Source organism: Streptopelia decaocto (assembly GCF_964273445.1).
Source record: "Streptopelia decaocto genome assembly, chromosome: 6".
In the NCBI taxonomy this organism is placed as follows: Eukaryota; Metazoa; Chordata; class Aves; order Columbiformes; family Columbidae; genus Streptopelia; species Streptopelia decaocto.
This window is the reverse complement of record NC_138660.1, coordinates 4,900,635-4,915,536: the sequence shown is the minus strand read 5'-3', so window position 1 is coordinate 4,915,536 and position 14,902 is coordinate 4,900,635. Positions and strand designations below refer to the sequence as shown.

At 43.8% G+C, this 14,902-nt stretch overlaps 1 protein-coding gene across 3 annotated transcripts; it reads right to left on the bottom strand.

Annotated features, from left to right (window-relative positions):
• Positions 1-455: 455 nt before the first annotated feature.
• MYNN (myoneurin) lies at positions 456-14,187 on the bottom strand. Of its 3 annotated transcripts, none has more exons than XM_082055903.1 (8): positions 14,139-14,187; positions 13,129-13,427; positions 10,440-11,242; positions 8,490-8,649; positions 6,766-6,944; positions 6,452-6,535; positions 5,963-6,049; positions 456-4,329 (listed from the first exon to the last, which is right to left on the bottom strand). In XM_082055903.1, exons 2-8 carry the CDS (start codon positions 13,392-13,394, stop codon positions 4,061-4,063), a joined length of 1,848 nt encoding a protein of 615 aa, XP_081912029.1. In that variant the 5' UTR covers positions 13,395-13,427; positions 14,139-14,187; the 3' UTR covers positions 456-4,060. The 3 variants fall into 3 exon arrangements, with proteins under 3 accessions (XP_081912029.1, XP_081912030.1, XP_081912031.1); XM_082055904.1 differs by lacking the exon at positions 14,139-14,187 and adding an exon at positions 13,687-13,928; XM_082055905.1 differs by lacking the exons at positions 13,129-13,427; positions 14,139-14,187 and adding an exon at positions 12,079-12,161.
• Between the last annotated feature and the right edge of the window lie 715 nt (positions 14,188-14,902).

Sequence of the window (14,902 nt, the reverse complement as noted above, 5' to 3'; positions counted from 1 at the left end):
CCTGGGAATCATTAAATCATTTCCTCTTTCCACCTACTCATCTTGTACCTGTAGAAGTGACTTGATTTATGCTCCTAAACAGAAAGTCACCAAATAGGACAGCAGAGGTTTGCTCAAATGCTTTCACTAATGTGATCTTCTGCAACTCTAAACATGCCTGTTAAAAGTTAGTATAAAGAATAAATAACAGAGTAAAAACCAAACCAAACAAACAAAAAACAAACCCCAAACCAACCAGCTTCCCCCCCCCCCAAACACCTCAAATAAAGTAGAATAAAGTCTGTGTTTAATTTAGGTTTGTTTACTGATGAGAAGAAAATATCGTAATCCTTGCTGTGGTAGTAGCTGCGCAAAGGGCTCCCGTGGGTGACAGGGCGCTCTGACCGTAGTTATGTGAAGCTGCTTCCCTCCTTCTGTTGCTACCCCTTGCAGTTATAAACAGGAGACACCAGGTAAGGGAAAATTACAAAACAAGTTTATTAAAGTCTAACAGAAAACACTTCAGGCTAAATATGTACAACCCCCTCCCTTCCCAGGGGATTATAAAATTGAGAGTTGAGCTATATACAAATAACAGAGGAAAAAATGTATATACATGAAAGATACTTTAAAAATAATTTAACAAAAAAACCAGTTATTCGTCCTTAACTGAACTTAATTCTGCAAGGCTTATCAACAGCCTCTCCATGATTGCAGCCCTGAAATTCTTAACATGGGACTTGTCCATCCTTGAAAGTTTTTTTGAAACACATGATTTCAGAAAAGTTGTCATGCTTGGTTAGTGCTCACATTTAGGCACATATTTGGAAGTAAGTGTCACACAAAGAATTATTCTCAAGTAAGATTTCTGAACAGCCAATTCAGAAATTTCCAGATGCAGATAATTTATTCAGGCAAAACTGGCACTGACATCAGTGCAAAACTGCCTGAAACAACAGTGTGACAAATCATGTCATTTTCTCTAAATTACTGTTAATGGAATTATTAAAATTCCCTCTTTCATTTTGTGGGTAGGTCTCAAGAAGGAGATGTCTGCCTAAAAAAATTCCATGCTTTCCCATATTAATCCCTTACAGACAGTTATCAATACTGTTATAAACCTTGTACCTCCAAAATGAACTCGGAATCTGTAAGCCCAGGAATTAGATGTGCAGCTGATTTCCATGCAACTATTGGCAAAAGGTACAATAAGGACCTGTGTCTTCAGGTCCTGCAGCACCTGGCCTCAACACACCTACAAATAGTTATATACATATATATATATATATATATATTTAAAATCTATATTCTAGTAAATGAATACAGTTCATAGAGATCATACCTCAGCAGGTGAGATATCTTCACGAAAGGTGAGGATAAAAATCAAAACTCTCAGATGGGGACTCAAGAGTGCAGGTAACTAAATTATTGCTCCAAGACAAAACTACAAGCCTGTGTATTCTATTAAGAAAGGTTAAAATTGTTGTCTTGTAAAAAATAATTATCTTCTTGTCTATAAAGAAAACTATATGACTAATAAAGCAAGTGCTACTGGTATAAGTATCTAAACAAATCCTGTATAAATCTAAGCACTGTATTTTTTTAAAAAGTCTGAAATCTAAGAATACAGTAATAAGCTATAATTTCAGAAATATAAAACCAGCCCAAACACACACAGTTATGGAATGCATTTTCTATGCAGGAATGTGGGTTTTTAAAAACTATTTTTCCAGAGCTAGTTCTCTCTTGTTGTTATTTATCCTGGATCTGTTAATCTTCAGATACTTTTCCTCAGATAAACTAATAATATGCTTTTGTTATCTTCCAAAGCTGTTTAAATATGAAATTTATTAATTGTATGGTATTGTTTATTGTCAGTATTCATGACTAAGCCTATGTCTATCCCAAGACTTCTGCTTTATTTTCAGAGAGAGAAAGTAAAGAGGAACCTTAGGACAAGCGTGTAAAGTTCACTTTTTTTTTAAAACAGTCAAGATTTTCATCTTTATAGTTCTTCAGTCACAAATGGCAAGACTAAGGAATCCTTCAGGTGCTACATCAATAACAGAGCTAGAAAATAAAAGGGGGCGGGGGGGAGAAGGGGAAAATGCCAAACAGGAAAGAAAAAAATCAGAGAACTTAATCCATTGTCCTTTGCCAGCATTCTGAAGGAAATGAGCTGGTCATAAATGTTGTAGTGCAGATATAGCAAAGAAAATAAAGGGTGGGCAGGTACGGCAGTAATTAGCTTTAGTGGACAGTTAGAAGCGCCTGCATTAAGAATGCTCCTGGTGAGTATGGTTGTACTCCTTGCTGTCCGCAGTAGACTTTATCAGCAAATTGACCATGTATTAAAGCACAGAATACGATCGAGAAGCTGAGTTTTAAACATGTCGCATCTTAAGACAATCAACACAAAGCAGTTAAAGGTCTATTACAACTACAAATGTAGGAAGAGGGGAGGGAAAAAAAAATTCAAAAAATCTAGAGTCATGCTGAGGAGTCACGAGACCATTTGCAGAATATTTAAATGGAATCCTCCAAGAAATTTGTCACAAGTCTGTTTAATTAAGGTGCAGATTAATTATTACTCCACGTAGAACAGAATTGGTTAAGAGGTATGTCTTATGCTCTTCTATTTATCAGTGTCTGGACACAAGGCATCAGTGGAAGTAAAATGCTAGCACCAAGTAAATAACCAACAAATACTATCTTTAAATGCATTGTTGGTACATTATTATGTTTCCTTACTAATTTGACGATTACTTAAATAATGCTTACATTATGTTAATGGCACAAACTGGCAAAACAGAGTATAAAAGTACTCCTATTGTCAACAAGTCTTAAAGTGATGACCCTACCAAGACACTAAAAATGTTGCTCTTGAAAATGTACATTATCAGTAATAAAACACACCTTTCATGAGTCTTGCTAGATACTAGTTTTGTGCAGTTACTGTGGACAAGTGACATGAGATAGAAAGCAATACATAAATACTTCAATTAAAATAAATCAGTCCTACTCTAACAACCCTTTGCCTTGTAGAACAGCAATCTGATCTGTTTATTCTTCCTTAATGTTCTTCATGTAGCATTCACTTTATTATTTTCACAGTGAAGGGCAGGATTTATTTCCTTTTCTGTACCTACTGTGGAACACTAGAAGCACTACTATTAAAAACAAAAAAGGATTATGAAGCTATAAGTCATGTGTTACATTAAGTCAATGCATCTTTTAATCTCATCTACAATATCCACGTTCCAGCTTTCTTGAGCAAATGCTGCTGTTTGTGCCAAAACGGGGGAATTTTAAGGATGTGAAAAATAAATCTGGGACAAGATAAAACAATGCTGGATTCACTTAAATAAAAGAAGAGGGGAAAAAGGTGACTTGTTGGAAAGAATACCCAGTAGCATCTCTGCCCCTAGAACCCTCTGACTTACCACGCTACAGAAAAAAATAATTAACCACTCCTTTACTTGCCTTATCAGGAAAATATACCCAAAACTTTCTCTCCCTCTGGTCAGACTTCAGCTCAAGATGGCTACTGCTGGCACACAGCAGGAATTCTTTGCAAGCACCTCAGCAGAGCACAGGCCTACCTTCCGTCACGTACCGTTACATCGCCTTGGAATGCAGGAGTACAAGCTTGTTAGTGTTAATACATTCAAATGATTATTTTCCCCTTACACCTCTGGGTTAATAAACTATCAAATATGGCTTTAAACGTCTGCTCTCAAATGACACTGTGACGCACCGGATCAGCAGGAACATGGGAGGAGATCTCCAAAACACATCAAGATATTTAACAGAGAATTCTTAAGGCAGGTGTTGCTGGAAAGGAATCGTCTCCCAGAAATCAGTGTTAATTGCAAAGAGAAATTTGATTGTGTATGAGCACAATTCAAGCAAACCCAAAAGACAGCACGGCACAAAGGAAATGCCTTACAAGTGTCTTCACACAAAAGAAAAAAAAGACCAGGTCCAATTCAAAAAGTGTGACTGCTGGCTTGCTTATGTTCATCTTACCAAAGTACCCAAGTTCATGACCAAATTACCTCGATGGCTCCGTACTGCACTGTCAGTATAACTGCTGCAAGAAAATAAACTGAGGTTCTGAATATCCAGTCACAGCAGATCTTAGTAACGTTTCTGATGAAGGAGACTGACTGCCCGTCATGGGCAGCAGCATCTGATGGTCTTCAGTCCCAATGGGAAGGGGAAGTGCTAAAGACATCTCTGAGGGTTTCACGTCTATGGACTCCGATAAAGGACTTTTCTGACTCTGAACGGATTCTTGTTCATTGAAAGAATTATCAAGTGCGTTACAATCAGGGGGAGTTTCGGATCCTGGGGGGAAAAGAAAAACGTTCAAAAGCTCCTGCAAAAATTCTGCAAATTCCCTTTGAAATGACCGTCAGACACTTGGAGTGTCAAACGCTGCCCGGGCAGCTGGGCTGTCAGTAACTTCCACATGCTGCGAAGCCCAAATCAGCAGTAAATACAATGTAAGCACTGAGAATCGCATCCTCTGCTACTTGTAGCATGACAACTACATAGCTCACACGTTCCTACTTGATGTCTATTTGGTGCTGTGCAGAGAACAAATCCTTAACATCACAGTGAACAAAGATTTGGAGATCAGGTTTAACTATTAAGGTTTTCTTAAGATATTCTGTCCCAGAAAAACGAAAAACTGCAGCCACACCCAAACATTCTCTCTTTTAACTGACAGCAATGTACAGTACATCATTCATCCATAAACTTATTTGGAAGAAAACATTTGTTAACTCCATCCTACTCAGAACCATTACAGTTTTTATCCAGTCACCTGAGAAAAATAGTTTCTATTCTTAATTTAAATCACTGCTAACGGATTCCTCACTGCCTTCCTGTGTGAATGCAGCCCACCACTGCTCTTGGACACCTTTCTGACTAAGCCACCTGGGATATTTGACCCTTCCTCTATGGAATTGTGCTCTGCAGCCTGTTATTTCCGCGGTGCGGCGCTCCTGCCTGCTGTCTGTCTGTCTGTGTGTCCGTGAGGGCTGACCCGCTCGCTGCTGCTCTCACCTCACCCTCGCCCCACTGGGACCTTGCTAAATGGGGCTGCTCAAGTTTTTCACGTTCAAAGCTGCCTCTGTCTGCGACTTGTTTTCTCATCCTCTCCCTCACCTGCTCTGTCTGTCCAGATCCTGATGTACACACACACCTATTACTCCTTCTGTATGACAGATGCAAGGAAATTATTTGCAACAGACTGAAGGATGGACAGATAACGAGGCATCTGGAGCCAGTGCTGAAAGAGGCTGGAGATCTGAACACCTCTGTGCTTTGTACCACAGGTAAGTAATATACATAAAATTTCTTCCTGATCAAAATCTGGTATCTAGAATAGGACTTGAATGTATTTGAAAAATCTTTTCAGAGCAGTATTGGCAGCTGGGAACATTCTGCCAGCTGTCTGATGTTGTGTGTTTGCTTTAACTTGGATTAACATTAACTGCATATATATTAAAAATATCTTTCACTGTTGCATTAAAAATATTTGTGCCTTCAAGATGTAAAGTAACCCTTGTAACCAGCGTGCCTTGTTCACCTCAGTTACTACTGTTGTGAAGACATACTCCTAAAACATATTCAGAAGAGGCAAAAAGCTTCCTACAATTCAGACTATGCCTTCATGTGGGAAGCTCTCCCGAGTTACTGGGACAAGTAAGGAAATATTCACATAGAGAAATTCTTGTCAGCAGCAATTCACTTCTATTTTGGTCAACATGTGTTTGCTTTGGCAATGCAAATGCTTGGAAATTTGTCTTGAATCTACTTTAAAGCATGTACTTTATGCTTTAAAAGGTTTGGGTACCTCTAAACCGGATGCTTTTGGGCCTAAAGAGAGCTACTATCAAAAAAACCCTATTCAGCATGGAGGAAAACAATAACTGATGTAGTTTCTTAACCTTTCTTTGCATAAGGAACTCACCTGTGTGAACTTTTGTTTTGTGCTTCTTAAGGTTTTTTATATCTGTGTAAGAATTTCCACACATTTCACAGATAAATGGTCTTTCACCTGAGAAAAACAGTTTGGCTGTTAGAACAACCTTGAAATTGAAAGAAAACACAGAGATGTAGGATAATAGATTTCAATGTCATATTTTAAAATGCAGCTTTGTAACTGTTATTTTGTCTGCTTGTCTGTATTCAGAATAAAATTGTTTCCAGAATAACAGATTAAAACTAAGCAAAAGAACCCAAATGTTAGAATGTTACATCAACACCTATGCTGTTACACAGATATTAGTCTAAAAAAGGCAATTAAGTGAATATTTAAGTATTTTCTTTAAATGCTGTAAACAGAGAGATACATAAATTAAGAAACTCTGCTACAGCGCAATATGGAATATTTTAAAGGCAAAAGGGTAAGGGTAGAATATTATTTATAGTGCAGGAAGCAGCCTGTCTGGAGACTGACCTGTATGGGACCGAAAATGTTTATTGAGCTCTCCGGAGGAAATAAAACTCTTTTCACAAATGCCACAGATATATGGCTTCTCTCCTAAAGGAAACACAAGGAGTTTGTTATTTCAATGCATAAACCAGAATATACATAAAGAACTGACCCAAATGAAACAAGAGGTAACATCCAAAGGGAGTCAAAAGGGAAGAACAGGAGACAGGAGTTGAATGACAACTCCAGAGTAACTCCCAACGAAGATTTCAGGGTCTCCAGCCCCTCCGCAGGCAGCCAGGCCTGTCCCACTACCTCGGTGCTCCATCTCTGCTCACCTGTGTGTTTTCGGGAATGGGTGATGAGAGAACTCGAGACAGCAAAGGCTTTTCCGCAACTGTCACACACGTAAGGTTTCTCTCCCGTGTGGCGACGCACGTGGTAGGTGAGAGTGCTGGCCTGAGCAAAGCGCTGCCCGCAGCGATCGCACACGTAGGGCTTCTCGCCGCTGTGCTTCCTGCCGAACAACACAGACACCAGTGATCTCCGGGCAGAAAGGAAAGCAACACCTTCCCTCAATTAGTGGGGGCTGGAAGGCAGGAGGGCTCTGCAGAGGGATCTGGACAGACTGGAAAAATGGGCTGATTCCAATGGGATGAAGTTCAATAAGGCCAAGTGCCGGGTGCTGCACTTTGGTCACAACAACCCCCTGCAGCGCTACAGGCTGGGCACAGAGTGGCTGGAGAGCAGTCAGACAGAAAGGGACCTGGGGGTACTAATTGACAGGAAGCTCAACATGAGCCATCAGTGTGCCCAGGTGGCCAAGAAGGCCAATGGTATCCTGTCCTGTATCAAAAATAGCGTGGTCAGCAGGACAAGGGAAGTGATCCTTCCCCTGTACTCTGCATTGGTGAGGCCACACCTGGAGTATTGTGTTCAGTTCTGGGCCCCTCAGTTCAGGAAAGACATTGAAGTGCTGGAGCCGAGTCCAGAGAAGAGCAACAAGACTGGTGAAGGGACTTGAGCATAAGACCTATGGGGAGAGGCTGAGGGAGCTGGGCTTGTTTAGTCTGGAGAAGAGGAGGCTTAGAGGTGACCTCATCACTCTCTATCACTACCTGAAGGGAAGTTCTAGCCAGGTGGGGATTGGTCTCTTCTCCCAGGCAGTTAGCAATAGGACAAGGGGGCATGGGCTTAAACTCTGCCAGGGGAAATTTAGGCTGGATATTAGAAAGAAATTCTTTACAGAGAGAGTGGTCAGGCATTGGAATGGCTGCCCAGGGAGGTGGTGGACTTGCCGTCCCTGGAGGTTTTTAAACTGAGACTGGACATGGCACTTAGTGCCATGATCTAATAAATGGACTAGAGTTGGACCAAGGGTTGGACTCGATGATCTCTGAGGTCTTTTCCAACCCAGTCGATTCTGTGATTCTGTGATTTTATTCCCAAAGTTCCTTGTGCTAATGTTCTGTGAACTAAAAAACTGAAAAAACGGTGACTTTGGTTTTGAGATAGCAGTTTCTCACGGAGTGAAAAATCGTCTGTTGACTCTGGGAATCAGCGCGCTCGTGATTTCAGTGGTAGCTGAACTGAACTACAGGCCCTGCATGTGTTAATGGACCATGAGAATGCAACAAGTTTTGCATTACAGTGTACTGAAAGATAAAGCAATAATTCCCAACAAGGGAACATAATTCCTGCTCCTGCAAAAGGACAGTGAAGAGCAAGAACCATTCTGTTTCACTTCCCATGAAGGAACTCTCTCCTCCTTGATGCTACCAGCAGTCTGAACCAAACCAAAATAAAACAAAAACCACTCCCACATCATTGCCATAAGGATACCAGTACGTATGCCATAACATTCATAAATCACAAGCTGCTTCCCTAATAAACAAATACATAGCTGTAATTATTCTGTTAGCCAGTATGAGAGAAGAGCCGAGAGAAACGGAGTAGACATGACCAAATTATGTGAGCATGTAACTCTTGCTCACACTTGAGTAAATTGTTCTGTTTAAATAAACACATAGGTAAGTATTTGCAGGTTCTCACTTTTGCCTACCTGGCATGAATCTTCAGATTGCTTGAAGTTGCAAACTGCAGGTTGCAGACATCGCATTTGTACGGTTTCTCTTCGCCATGATGCATCCGACTGTGGAACACTAACTGGCACTTCTGGGCAAAGCCTTTGTCACAGAGTTCACATTTGTACGGCTTCTCCCCTAGGGAAAAACAAAACCCTTGTACCCTCTGCATTTGCTAAGAACACTTTCCAATCCATTACCTGAGCAAAGCTCAAGTGTCTGTTGTAATACTTTTTACAAAGAACATCTTGAAACATCCCATCCTCAGTCCACCGAAGTGGAACACGCCAGGAGTATAGCGGATAACAGACCATTTTTGAACACATTGCTTTTTAGAGGAAAAAGGTAATAATTATTATTTTTAATTATGCCATTTTCCCCACATGAAGAATGCTACTACTACATTTTCAGACTTTTTGCTGGTTATGTCTATTCACGATTTTGAATATTCAAGATGAAGGACCAGTAAATCATCTGCTTTTTCTTGCCTGTCGAACCGCAACAGCTCTACAACGTACAGTCTAGTGCCCCCATATTTCTCGATAGCAGCTGCTGTAGATGCTACAGGTACTTCTCTGACTATTCATGTTTTCTTAGTGATCGAAACACTCTCATTGTGCAACTCCACAGTCTTAGATGACAGCAACTCAACAATTCTTCAGTATACTGTGCACATAAAAACATCAACAATAAAAGTACTTAACATGTAGCAACCAGCACCGTGAAATTCCCTACGTAGCCACACAAAAATTCCCAGTGCAACACCCTCAACAGTTGAAAGTGCAGCAAACTGTCCCTGAATGCTCCTCACAAGCTCCATCTTGCACATGAATCTTTGGTTAATCAGTGGCTGACAATATTTGAAATCCTCTCCCTTGGTTAGTGAAAAAGCAAATCCTTCTCCTGCAGCTGCACCTCAGCACCTCCTACTTCACCCCTTTCAATCTTCACAGCGTCCTGGAAAGAGCTCCACCGCTGGCCTCTGCTCAGAGTTTTCCAAAGGGGAAAAGGTGCAGAAATAAACAATTTTTAATCTGTTTTCACTGTTACTTCAGAATCCTGAATGCCAGTCACAAAAGGAAGAAAACTACATAAACCAGGTCCCTCTGCTGCTCGCTGGGCTAAGTCCAGCAGCAAAGGCAACAGCAGCAGAACAGCTACACCAGATCAGCCTGAAGAACCAAACAACCCAGTATCAAATCTTCCATCTCCAGAGAGAACACACGAAAAGACGAGCAAGCACCGCGCTCCGCCTGTATCTCTTCCCAGGCTCCAGCAACCGGCTGCTCGCAAACTTTTTCAGTGTTCATAACTGATTTTTCTTTGATGCTTTGTCCAATAGCTCTTGATACAACACAAACTTTTCGTTATGCTATTGAATGCAGAGATCATAACACCATTGCACATTTCAGCTGCACATTTTATGGAATAAAATCCCAAATGCTGTAGTAATTCAGCCACCTCCCTTACCTTTTTGGAAGACCTTATGGGAGAAATTACCTACTCATCAAAGGCTGCATTTTTTCCCACTTTTGTTGTCAAACATATGTTAGAAGTTTTTTAAAAAAGCAACAGAAATTCTGATATCAAGTACAGTGAGTTTTTCATGCTCTACTGGTGATAGTTTTTGGCATTTCATCACTCTACAGAGTTAAAGGGTAGCCAGCTCTTCTGAGTCTTTCCAGAAACCAAGATGCTCAGACTAATAAAGTCCACTCCAGCTATTTAACGTAGAAACTCTGATTTTGTACTGAAAAATGCTGAAACAATGTAATGCTACCCGGATACAGGTACTATCCCCATATGCATACCAGCAGCAGCTAACATTTCTAGAGGAAGAAGTCAGAATGCAAAGACCTTTTCAGTCCTGCGCTCACAGGCTGCGATTACAGGTCTCTGCAGTCCCGGAGATGAGGCCAGCGGCTTACCTGTGTGAGTTCTTACATGTGTTTTCAGCTGGTTGCACTGGGTAAATGCCTTCCCACAAAGCTGGCACACGTACGGCTTCACTCCTTTGTGTATTCTCATGTGTCGACGGAGGCTGCTGGCTTCTGAAAAGACTTTTCCACAGGTGTTGCACACCGGCTTAGCTTTGGAGAACTTCTGGTCAAGCTCTTCGCTTGAAGTCTCCAGCTGGTAAGTGTTCTTTTCGCTGGCTATGCTGGACAGACAGTGCTCCTTCAGCGCACAGCTTTGCTGGGGCTTTCCCCGTTTCTGTTTTGCTGCAATAGTCTGAACTAAAAGATCCTGAGCTGCCAACGTTTCGCTTTCCACCACAGCTGCCAGCTGTAGTTCGGAGTTATCACTGCCCTGGGCAGCCTGTTCCGTGATCTGCGTGGCCAGCTTATTCGCATCTAAAAACATTTCCACGGATGCGTTCTCGGTCACGTCGTTCTGATATTGTCCGGATTTATTCTGTATGCTTTTGGGGGAGCTGAAATTCTTCTTTCGCTTTTTGGTTTGAGGAGATTTCTTTTCTAAAGCTGTTTTCTTTGCCTGCGGTTCAACCAACTCTGCAGAAGCAGCATCTGCTTTCTCCCGATTATTGTAATCTCGGAGAGTCAGCAGACAAGTCTGCTGATTCACTTCAACATTGCCAGTGATACTGGATGTCTCTGTAGAAGAGGGATTAGCTATAAAAGCAAAGTCTTCCATCTTGATTTTGCATTTAGTGACCACTTCTTCTACTTTGAGATAGTCGGCTGCCTGGTGAATTTCTTTAACATTCCAGCTGCAAGAAAAAAAAAAGACTTGGGTGACAATATTCTGGACATAGCAAAAGTTTGTTCTGTACCAACTGTATCAAATACAGCTACTGAAAAGTTACACTGTCAGAAAATGTAACTTTAAGAACATATAGAGGAAGATCTAATCTCTTAGTGCTGTAGTGCTGCAAGACCCCAGTACCACGATTACTCCTGAACCACAGCCAGTGGGGTCTGCAGAGCCACAGAACTGAGAATTTTACTTTAAGTTCTGTGCCTTTTGTAGAATTTTAAGTTTAAAGCCCAATTGTAAGGCGGTGAGGCTAGACATGGGGTTGTTGGTCCAAAAAGCTCAGAAATCACAGCAAAAAAGATAAAACATTGGAGAATAAAACACATAAATTAACACTCTATAATCCTTCTGCCAAAAGCCTTAAGCAATTTGCAAGCAGCGCATTCACCTCAGCACTTCTGGGAGGCAGGTATTAATCCTGTTTTATAAAACGATTTGCAAACAGTCTTAATTCTGTATCAGCTGCGCAAAGACAACGTTAACACCAAGCAAGTCCTCATTTCAACTGCTATGCACTATTTTCAGTTCCTGCAACACAGGCCTTGATGGTTTAGAAAAAAATAACTTTGAAAAGGTGGCAACTTGTACCACCAATGAATCTACAGCACTCTGAAGAGAGATTAATGGTAAATAACATCATTCTATCAATCTATTACACAGGAAATGTAATTAAACAATAAGTAAGTAGCCACAACTACGCTCTGTACATGAACACAACTGTTTCAGTGTCCTGTGTTGGACCAGCGCTGAGTTCGAAGTGCACCCTCCTGGTGTCCCCCGCGTACCCACCACAGAGGACAACCGCATTTGCAGCCAGTTGCAGCAGTCGCCTCGAGGGACACAGGACAAGGTGACGGCTGCATGTGAGCAGAGCTGCGGGTGTCACCTCCCCCTGGCTGAGACTTGTACTTTCACCTCCCACTTCCTTCAGAGATCTCAGATGCTCAGAACGAATCCAGAAACTCTCCTGCTGCGGTCCCAGAGAGACGTCAAGAACGCTGCACACTTCTGCTCTGCGTAATTTGCAACACTCCAATTGTTAACTTCACCACACGGCTCTGCACGTTCATCTATTAATACTTGTGGCTAATTTAAAAACCAAACACTCTACATCTGTGTACTTAAATTATCAGGGATGAGTTTTCAGGCACCAATAGCAACAAGGCTTTTTGAAATGCATTTGACAGCAGACATTGAGAAAAGAGTTAAAATCCCGGTCTACATAGTTCTAAGTGTCACAGCTCCCATGTGATAATCTCTCTCTCTTTCCCTAAGAGAGAAGAATTCTCCCTGTACACGAAAACACACAATGTGCACAAAATCCACACAGTAAAGGGGCAAACACTTTTTTCTGTGAGACATTTTGGGCACTGCAATATGAGAGTTTAGTAAAGGCTTGTGCAAATTGTAACACTTGGAACCTTTTAAAATCGTGCCTATCCTCATCCATTCCTCAGACTTCAGTCTCTACTACACACATGGTTTCTGTGTGTTCATTGCAAAAATTGACTTCTACGATCCAACTTTAGAAAGAATACACATATCCTTCACCCTCTTGGAGATCATGAAAGATTGTTAATCCCTTCCAATTAATACAGAAAGGCTCAGAGAGTGAAACTATCAATCAGTGAAATATCAGACAACATATCTTTGTTTTGGCACTCACATACCATTCGGTATTTTGAAACATAAAAACAGATTATCTTCAACGTCTAATACATATCATACCTGCTACTATTTGTTCCTCCAGAACTTATTACAAAGAACAAAAATCCCAGTGCTGCCTTAACACAAAGTTTATTTCCCTATTCTGCTTCCCCCTTTAATAGCGTATGTTACCTGTCAAGGTTTAAGTTTCCCGTATAAATAAATTCCAGGAGTTTTTGGAATCCATCAGCTTTCACTTGAGTCTGATCCAAAACAACATTATTGTCAGATGCGTCTCTGTAAAACGCCCCGAAGTACTCGCTGAAGGAGGCAAGCACATTTCTGTGTGCTTTGAACTGGAATTCGCCAATAACAACAGTGCAGTCACACAGAAAGCCGGCTTCTCGCTGCTTGTTCAGTCTCTCCAAAAGGTGCTCACAGTGATGGGAACACTGCATTTTGATAACGAGATGCAGCCTCTTCGTCCTGATCTGGGAAAACAAAACAAAACAAAAAAATCGATTTACATACAGGATTTAACTTTGTTTCCCACCCTAACAGAGTAAGTTAATGATTAGAGAAGACTCTGCACTTGAATCCTGCAGGACGGCTGGCGCAGTGGAGCTTTTTGTGCCAAGTACAGGGAGATGGGTGGGTCCTTCTTCACTTGGGGAGCTGCTAATTTTAGAGACTGACCGAGGGGGCGAGGGCAGAGACGTGTCCACTCCCGCACCCAGATGAGAGGATTACCTCGCCTAATCTTACGAGCCATCGTGTCAACACGGGGCTCCAAGGGGCCCGTTGCAGAAACGAGCCGCCCGAGGCTCGGCCCGAGCCGCTCCCGGGGCTCAGCCGCGCTCCTCGCCGCGGAGGTCGGGGACGGGCAGAGCCCGGACGGGGGGTCCCGAGCGGCCATCGGGGGTCCGGGGGAAGAGCCGCCCCGGTGCCAGGGGAGCAGCCGCGGTGCCGCCGGGTAACAGCAGCCGCGGCCCCCCGGCTCCACTCGCCGCGGGACGGGACGGACCCGCAGCGCCCGCCCCCCGCCGGGCCCGGCCCCGCCACCCCCGTGTCCCCCGCGGCCAGGTCCGGCTGACCAGGCGCCGTCCGCGCCCCTGGCGCTGCCCGCCCGCCCCGAGAGCCGCTGCGGCGCCGGCGGGGCCGCCCCCGGGCCGGCAGGAGGGCGGCGGCGGCGCCTCACGCACCTGCGGAGGGGACGGGCAGGGAAGGGGCTTTCGCCTCAGGCCGCCATGTTCTGATGACGCCACGCGCGCCGCTTCCGGGGGGTGACTTCCGGTGTCGCGCCCGTCCGGGCGGCTGGGGAGAGGACACAACGGGAAATGGGAGCGGGAACGGGGCCACGACCCGTCCCTCTGAGGGGAACGGGCAGGGCAGGGCTGGGCTGCGCTGCGAACGGCTTCCCGGGAGGGTCGGGGAAGTGCTGACTACAACTCCCATAATGCAGCGCGCCGCGGCATGGCCCGGCGTTAGCGCGGCGAGGAGCAGTGCATGCCGGGAGGTGTAGTCGCACCCGGCGGAGCGGAGCGGGACCCGCAGCGGGAGCGGAGCCGGCGGGACGCGCGGGGCGCGTTGCGGTACCCGAGGGGCGGGCGGGAGGGACCTAACGCAGCTTCTGCCCTGCAGATCCTCTCCGTGCGCCCTGGATCGGTAAAATACACGGGTTTAACGTACCTCCTACCGCGGCAGCCCTCAGGGGTCTCAGCGTCGCTGTGCGTGCAGTTAAAGTTAATCTAAGAAGGGTGTTTTTAAATTTCAGAGATGCGGTACTAGCAGCGTGCAGCCCAACAGGGGGCAGCGCTCCTTCACTTTCAAAAGCGCAGGGAAGAAAAACGGCAACCCTGCCGGTGTTTCCGCCCGGTTTCGAACCGGGGACCTTTCGCGTGTTAGGCGAACGTGATAACCACTACACTACGGAAACGCCGCTTGCCAAAGGTTTTTCGGCGGCCGC

Coding starts and splice junctions, on each gene's coding strand:
- MYNN (XM_082055903.1), bottom strand. CDS start 13,394: ATGCAGTGTTCCCATCACTGTGAGCACCTTTTGGAGAGACTGAACAAG. Junction 11,243..13,128: donor GGAAACTTAAACCTTGACAG/GTAACATACGCT, acceptor TTTTTCTTGCAG/CTGGAATGTTAAAGAAATTC. Junction 4,330..5,962: donor CAAAACAAAAGTTCACACAG/GTGAGTTCCTTA, acceptor TTTTCCCCCCAG/GATCCGAAACTCCCCCTGAT.